The sequence below is a fragment of the Cetorhinus maximus genome, chromosome 2 (genome assembly GCF_964194155.1).
Source record: "Cetorhinus maximus chromosome 2, sCetMax3.hap1.1, whole genome shotgun sequence".
In the NCBI taxonomy this organism is placed as follows: Eukaryota; Metazoa; Chordata; class Chondrichthyes; order Lamniformes; family Cetorhinidae; genus Cetorhinus; species Cetorhinus maximus.
The window spans coordinates 187,664,742-187,673,239 of record NC_135880.1 but is presented as its reverse complement, the minus strand read 5'-3'; the positions used below and the strand labels follow the sequence as shown (position 1 = coordinate 187,673,239).

Below are 8,498 nucleotides of genomic sequence, written 5' to 3'. Positions count from 1 at the left end.
TCACTTTTCCTGGTGCCTGGGATCCAAAAAGAGTGATTTTCCCTTTTTGCAAAAATTCCTGTTAGGTATTCTGGCCCTCTGCTACATTTGTACATAGGCTTATCACTTTCATGACTACAGGCGCTGACTTGACCGCAGAGCCCCTGTTGGTCTTTTGTAATGCCAATTTTCCCTTATGTGCCCAGGCTTTCGATACTGAAAACACAATGGGCAGCTCCCTACTGGTTACCATCTTGGTTCCTTCTTTTAAAAGTTGGAGACTGATTTGTTTTTCCCTCCCTACTCTCCTTTCCTCGCAAGTCTGTTTCGGCAATGTCTGCATCCCTTTTAACTCTTCCCGGCCTGTAAGAGTTAGCAGGTCCCAGTTTACTTTGAGTTAGGAGTCTGTGTATCAATTCATTGTTCTGTGCTATGATGGCCGCTTGTCTGGCTTTGGAGACTGTTCCTCCACACTGGTCTTTATGGAAAGGGGAGTGGGTTTTTGAACTCCAAGGAGAATCACATTTCTAAGGTTCTCATATGTGAGATCTATCTTAAGTGCCCATATCCATCGGTTGAAAACAAGTTGTTTAACCCTTCGAACTCGGTGCACGTTTTGTCAGGTTGTTTCTGGAAAGTTCGGAATTTTTTACGGTATGCCTCCGGTAATAGTTCATATGCATCAGGATGGCACTTTTGGTCATCTCATAGTTTAGCAAACTCTTGTCGGACAATAGGGAATAAACCTCATGAACTTTTCCTGTTTATCTACTTTGCAGTAGAAGGGTCCAAAACTCTGCTGGCCACTTCAGCTGCTTTACAATCTTTTCAAACGGTACTACAAATGCTTCCCCATCCTCTTATTGAACTTTGGCATCAATTATGAATACTATAAGAGCTCAACACTTGGTCCTGAGCTAGGATTGTTGCTCTCACTAGTGGTGTCTAAGGGTCTTCATTGGGTACAGTGGACTTTTCCCTACTCAGTTCAAGCTGCCTTAATTCCCTTTCCTGCTTTTCCCCTCTGGAAAGCTCTCGCTTTCTCCCTTTCCTGGAATCCTCTCCTGCCAGTGTCTTTTTCTTGGAATTCTCTTTCACTTTCTTTTACTTGCTTCTCTCTTTCCTCTTTTGTTGCTTAGAATTCTAGCCCTAGTTTCTACTGATCTAGCTCTATCTCTGCTAATGCTAGCCTGTCTGTTTCAGCTTCTATGCCTGCCTCCTGTTCTTTAGGTTCAATTGCAAAATAGTTGGCCACGGGCTTTAGGATTTGGGTTTCCCAGCTTTTGGACGGACACTTATTCCTAACTGTCTAGCTATGCTACTTAACTCTTCAATGGATAGGGCATTTAAATTGTCCGAAGTTTTTCACTCTGTTCTAGGAAGGTACTAGCCTTGAATGTGAACATGTTAAGTATTCTAATATCATATACCACAAGAAAACCTGAACGGAGGTTTTTAAAATACCAATAGGGATCAATTTGATTTCCCGCATCAAATTTCCCATTTTTCTATGGGTCCAATCATGGACATAGCCCCCAAATTTCTGTTATGATCAGGTGAAGAGGGGTAGTTTGGTTCCGCTCTTTTTCTACTTTTTGTTTGACCGCAATAGGCTTTTTTAAAAGGATACGCTTGGCAATCCAGCGAGTGTTTAACTGTTTACGTGCTGTGACTGTAAAAGACATACAGAGACAGGTTTCCTTGTAAGCTTCTATAAAGGAGGAGTATAGTATTCATTGTACTTAATCTGGTCTAATAAGATTAATAAAAAAACTCTGACTTTCATGTATACATGCACTCAAGATTCATGCATGCATAAGCAAGTTACAGAGTGGGAGAATAGATTAAGTACTCTTTTTAGAGTCCGATAAAAGTTAAAGGTGTATAGGTCTTGTAGATTGATGACTTGTATGGTTTCAGGCTGAGCTCAAGGTTCTCTCTGGATTTGGTGTTGAAACAATTTAAATGGGTTGTCGGACAATTTCTCTGTTGTTATGGATTTGGCAGCTGCTGTGTTGCTTCTTAAAACATTGCCTGCGACATGTGGGTGGTCAAACAGCACACAGTATTTAAACCAGCAGGATGGATGGATGGTGAGAGAGAGAGTGTGAATGAGCCCTTCCTTTTTGGCGCCTGGCATCTCTTCTGCTTTTGTTCCGGCCTGGAGAAAAGCAGTTTCTTAAACATAAAAGAGGGTTAGCTAGTTTGTCACATGACCCCCTCTACCAACTAACCAGTTACCCATGCATGGTCATGGCTGGTAGATTCCAGGTGCATCATTTCGACTTGATTAGATTACGGCTGGATGAATTTGTCTCTCAGCCAGGGTCCACTGTCTGAAGTCATTATGTCTAATGGCTTGTTTCCCACCCAGATGGTGTCTTGTGAATGGGTCAGGGGATATGATTCATTCACATTCCTCTCAGGTGATTATCTTTGATGGGTTCCTGCAGACACGTTGACTCCATTTTAATGGCTTTGGAATTTGTAAGCTACAGTGATGCAAATGTTCAGCTATCTTAGTACTTCATGTTTCAAGTCACTGAATTCTGTTTCAGATCTTTTAAAATTCAATAGTTTTCAGAAAGTAAATACATAAAGTAATTTTCAATACAAAACATGACTTTATAACAGAAATCAACTTAACAGAACAAAGACTGGGAAAAGTTGTCGCCCATATTAGGGAAGGTGAAATATTGTCAAGTCTGCACTGTTTAATACATGGGCAGAGGTTACTCCACATGGCAGCTTAGGTGGAATGAAACTCCAGTTCCAGCTTGTGTGAAGAAGGACTAAAGGAAAGGAATATGATCCCCGATTCTAAATTAAAATAAGACACTACTTTAGCCAGAAGTCAGGCAATCAGAGTAACAGATCAAAGACGGTTGCTGATTGATTGCTAAAGTTTATAATTTGCAAATTCTGGGCCTAATCACCACAGGCTGATCAGAAAACTCTGAAGAAATGAAGTTTGCTGATATGCAGTATTGGAGGGAGACAAGTGATGCCTGCAGTTTATTTTGTACCACTGTACGATGGGTGCAACTTGATTTAGTTGATGAGCTACAGGTTGTTAACAGGCAGGCAGCACCAGTGATCCTCCTTTATCTTTGATTTTTAGTAGTTGACCAGTTTGAAAAATCTGGAATAAAATAAGCATCCTAACCATTTCGGCATAATGTTCCCACAGGAACAGAAAACAGAAGTCCTGGTCGGACATAACCACAATGAAGGGTTACTGTGTCTAGTGGTCCAAAAATTATCAATCCAGCAAGCCTAGCACATGACCACTCCATAGCAAAACCAGACTGATTAACAATGAGGACATGGGAGAAAGCGGAGGCCAATATTTAGATTATTACTTCGTCACTGACTATACCACAAGATAATAGGTTTATACCAAAGCAACACAGCGGGATGGGTTGAAACCTACCTGCTCCCTCTCGCATTACTGAGCTGAGCTTGGAGCTGAAGAGCATGTCTACATGATTGAGAATGAATTCTACCACCACGGACTGAATCCGAACCTCCATGAAGGCAGCAGTACCACTGAAACAGGCCGATTCGATCTGACGGGACCTGAGAACAGTTTCAGAGAAGCCAAAATGAAAGTGGGAAAAATTCAGCTTCCCCCCATAACACCCCTCCCAGTAACAGAAATCCCCTGAACACCTCCCAAGTTAGAGACAACCGCCTCCCAGTGACAGAAACCGCTCCCCAGTAATAGAACCCACACCCCTCCATGATATTCCCTCTCCCAGGAACAGGGAAACCTCCCCTAGGTAAGGGTGAACCCCCTGCCAATAACAGAGACTCTCTCCAGTAACAGAGAAACTCTTTCCACAGAAAATACAGCACTTGTATTTTTCTAAATGTTAAAGTAACATCTAAAATGGTATTCACTGTGCAATGCATTTATGCTGATTTAACAGTCAATTTCGATTAGTGAGAACCTCAGAATCATAAATTATAGAACCAACCTCTGTAATGTAACCTTACCCCATGGTGCGGCATTTTCCCATTGATGTTGCTTACACACACATGTGACAGAATTGTCCCACTGCCAACATCAAGCACACTCAGGTCAGGTGCAATACATTTATCTGTAGAATACAACTCCTTCTACTCTACCTCAATAATGCACGCCTGAAAAGATCAGCATCTATTTCATCGTGAGTAAGACTGGCTGTCTAGTAGCAATTTATGTTCCCTGGGTCCAGGCTAAACCTGATTGCGTCAATCACATGACCACTCTAAGGCCGAGATTTTCCGACCCTGTCGTGGTGGGATCCGATGCAGGAGATTCGGCGGCCCAGCCAAAAGTCCATCGACTTTCAGCAGTACCGGACGATCCTGGCAGTGGGCTGGGCTAGGCTGGAAATTCCCAACCTATGTCTTTAAAGCTGACTCCCTGCTAATGATAACACAGATGATGAGGGAAGAGATGTTAAGGGGATTCATTTCTGGTTTTCCAAGACAGATAAGGTACAAAGAATAAACATACATTCATATAACACTTTTCGCACCTTCAGGTAGCCTAAACAGTGTTACAACCAACAAAGTTCTGAAAAGTGTAAACATGGAAGTCAGTTTGCACACAGAAAGGTCCCAGTTAGCACTGAGAGGAATGACCAGTTTATTTTAGTAATGTTGTTACCCGTGGCAGCATACCTCTTTTCTTCAAATAGATCTAAATCTTTCAGATCCATGAAACAGGCAAGCTCAGTATAACTTCTCATCTGAAAGTCTGTGCCTTTGACAATGCAACACTCCCTCAATACTGTGCTGAAGTTCTGACTGGGGCTTGAACTCACAGCCTCCTGACTCAGAAGGAAGAGCGCCATCACTGAGCCACAGCTGACAATTATACATAAAAGAGGTAGAAATAAAAAGCTGAAAAAGTTAAGAGAGGGAAGGAAAGGGAGAGAGAGAGAGAGAGAGAGAGAGAAAGAGAAAGGAAGTATGGGACTGAGTAAGGGACAACAGGTGTGAATGATTAAGGAGTTTAACATGTATTATTTTAATTTACATCCTGAATCTTTTGGCAATCTAAGTTATCTGTGAATAAGACATTTTAGTAAATGTTCAATATGCAGCCATAGCCTTGCAGATAAACTGACAGAAAGGCAGAGATTTATGTTATGACAATAACCTCAGTTTTAGCAAAATCGTTAAGTAAGTACACTGCTCTATACTAACATTCACCTACGCTAACTGTAGAAAATTGCCTGCAACAGTAAATGGGTCACCACAGATCTCTGTAGGGTGACCTGATGTATGTCTCCAGCCATTTGTCACTGCCAAGCTCTAGTGCCATCTGTCACAAATTTGGGCAGAGTCAGTTACACATTAAAGACCTCTATAAACAGCCTCAACATCCCATGGTTAACAGTGCACCTGCTCTCACCTCAGAAGATTTGGAGCCCAAACAATAGCCAGGTTCTTAGTGTGCATATTTGTGATGTAACTGAAGGTCGCTAATCGAGCCAAGTGCCTCATTAGAAACTCCAGGGTCCTGGACAAAGAATAAATCACAAGTTAGTCAAGATTCAGCACAATATCAACCGAGGATATGGAGAAGGAATTTCATTGTATGGCTGTCACACTTCATCCTAGTGCTGCAAAGACAGCCAATTCAAAAAGAAGAAAGCGGTTATAGAAGTGGTGATATTATGGTGATGTTAATGCATTTATGCTTACAAGTGGGCAAATTAAAGCAGTTTTGGGAACAATTAAAGTGACAGAAGTGAAGGGAGCAGGAATAATAGCACGCATCACCTAACGCAGTCATCAAAAAGAGATTGGAAAACAATACTCGTGCCAACAGTCATGAGTGAAAGCCTTATGAGACAGTGCCCTAAGTGCAGCAGACTCTAAGAATGCTGATGGGTTTTGGTGTGGCAGAGATACTCATGTAACCAGCGTGGGGTTACTGCAGATCAGAGACACTGCCCCGTCATCCAAACCTACCCATATAGCAGTTCTAATTTTCTTTCTTTGAGTGCTGCGATTGTATTTCTGTATCAGAAATTAGAGTTACTATTACTGTTAATTGGAGCATAGACATATTTATCCATTTGATATTCCACCTCTTACATTTTTCTAGTGTAAAATTTATCACAGAAAAGCTTATTTCGGATGATGTAAAACTTCGAAGTATTGTGGATTGTTAGGTGGACAGAGATAGACTTTAAGACGACCTTATCAGGCTGGTGGAATAAGCAATTACATGGCAGATGAAACTAACTCAAAGAAGTGTGATATGATACATTTTGGTAGGATGAGTGAGGAAAGACAATATAAAATAAAAGGTACAATCTAAAGTGGTTGCAGGAGCACAGCGACCTTGGGGTATATATGTACAAATTGCTGAAGGTGGCAGATTGAGAAAACTGTTAATAAGGCATACAAGAAAAGGTTGAGAGGAGATTTGATAGAGACGTTAAAAATTCATGAGGGGTCTGGAGTAGATATCGAGAAATTGTTCCCATTGGTGTAAGGGTTGAGAAACAGAGGAAACCAATTTAAGGTGATTTGCAAAACAAAGGTGACACGAGGAAAAGCTCTTTAAGCAGCAAGTGGTTAGGATCTGGAATGTACTGCCTGAGAGTGTGGTGGAGGCAGGTTAAATTGTGGCTTTCAAAAGGTAAGTAGATTACCTGAACAGAAAAAATTTACAGGGCTACCGGGAAAAGGCGAGGAAGTGGGATGAACTGAGTTACTCTTGTAGAGAACTGGCAAGGACATGATGGGCTGAATAGCCTCCTTCTGTACTGTAACCACGTTACGATTGAAAGAATAGGAACTGTTCCCAGTGCTCAAATGGTTAATCCTTACCTGTAATGAGGAGGAGGAAGCTGCTGGATGACATCATGAATTTTAATCAAACGATCTTCATCTGAAGCTACTGATACAGAATCCTGTAGGACACAACCAGTTAAAGTCAGCCTTCTCTCACTGAACAAATTGAAACCCACCCTCACTGAACAATGTTGCCTACCCTCGTCACTGAGTACAGCCATCACCCTGCCCGCCTTTATCGAATAAAGTCGACGCTTTTTTTTATTTGTGAGATGAGGGCACTGGCAAGCATTTATTAAAAATCCCCAAGAGCCATTGAGGTGGTGGTAGTGAGCCGCCTTCTTGAACCGCTGCAGCCCATTTAGTGTAGGTGCACCCCCAATGCTGTTAGGGGGGAGGGGGGTGGGGGGGGGGAGTTCCAGGATTTTGACCCAGTAGCAGTGAAGGTACAGCAACATAATTCCAAATCAGGATGATGTGTGACTTAGAGGGGAACTTACAGGCGGCGGTGTTCCCATGCGTCTGCTGCCTGTGTCTTTCTCGGGAATGGAGGTCATGAGTTCAGAAGGTGCTGTCTAAGTAGCCTTGGCATACTGTAGATGGTTTACACTGCCACCACTGTGCATTTGTGGTGGAGGAGTGAATGTTTCAGTTGGTGGATGGAGTGCCAATCAAGCGGGCTGCTTTGTCCTGGATGGTGTCAAGCTTCTTGGGTGTTGTTGGAGCTGCACTCACCCAGGCTAGTGGAGAGTATTCTATCACCCTCCTAGCTTGTGCTTTGGATAGTGAGGTGGTAAGTAACTCTCCACAGAATTCCCAGCCCCTCTGAATACACTTGTAGCCACAGTATTTACATAGCTGGTCCAGTTTAATTTTTAGTCAATGGTGACCCCCCCCACCAGGATGTTGATGGTGGGAGATTCGGTGATGTTGATGGCACTGAATGTCAAGGAGAGATGTTCAGATTCTCACTTGGTGCAGATGATCATTGTTTGGCACTTGTGTAGCGTGAATATTCCTTGTCACTTATCAGTCCAAGCCTGAATGTTGTCCAGGTCTTGCTCCATGCAGGCACAGACTGCTTCAGTATTTGAGGAGTTCTGAATGGTGCTGAACACTTTGCAATCATCAAAAAACATCCCCATTTTTGACAGTATAATGCTGGAAAGATTGCTGATGAAGCAACTGAAGATGGTTCAGCTTAGGACACTAACTTTATGAACTCATACAGCAATACCCTTTGACTTGAAGGGCAATCACGCTCACCTTACTTATGGAATTCAGCTCCTCCGTTCTTTTTTGAACAAAGGATGTTATGAGGTCTGAAACTGAGCGTTCCTGGCAGAATCCAACTGTTCCATCAGTGAACAATGTCAAACCCCCTTCAATGACCAATTTCAAACTCCCCTCACACTCACTGAACAAAGTTACTCCTCCCTCATTGAAATAGTCACTCCCAACCTTGAACAAAGTCAGCCACTCGCCCCCACTGCCCAGTGATGCTACCTCTCCCTCAGCATTGGTCTATGGTGGCAAGGGTTGGTGTTTGACCTGGTTGCTGTGTGTTTTGCTGTGCATCCAAGTGTCTTTGTTCCCTGATGTGTGTCAGTATCTGTCTCTATTCATGCCATGGCACGGTGGTGCTGAATAAAATGAGCAACAGAATTTAGCGTAATAATTTTTCTATATTCATTTACGGGATGTGGGCTTCGCTGGCT

General features: G+C 42.6%; 1 protein-coding gene across 7 annotated transcripts in view; it reads right to left on the bottom strand.

The window, feature by feature from the left end:
- arhgap32b (Rho GTPase activating protein 32b) overlaps positions 1-8,498 on the bottom strand; it is a 539,127-nt gene that overhangs the window by 28,793 nt on the left and 501,836 nt on the right. For all 7 annotated transcript variants that reach the window (XM_078530751.1, XM_078530768.1, XM_078530760.1 and 4 more), the window contains 3 exons: positions 6,817-6,899; positions 5,387-5,494; positions 3,413-3,558 (listed from right to left, as the gene is read on the bottom strand). In XM_078530751.1, the coding sequence (XP_078386877.1) occupies positions 3,413-3,558; positions 5,387-5,494; positions 6,817-6,899 (337 nt within the window). The remainder of the gene's footprint in view (positions 1-3,412; positions 3,559-5,386; positions 5,495-6,816; positions 6,900-8,498) is intronic.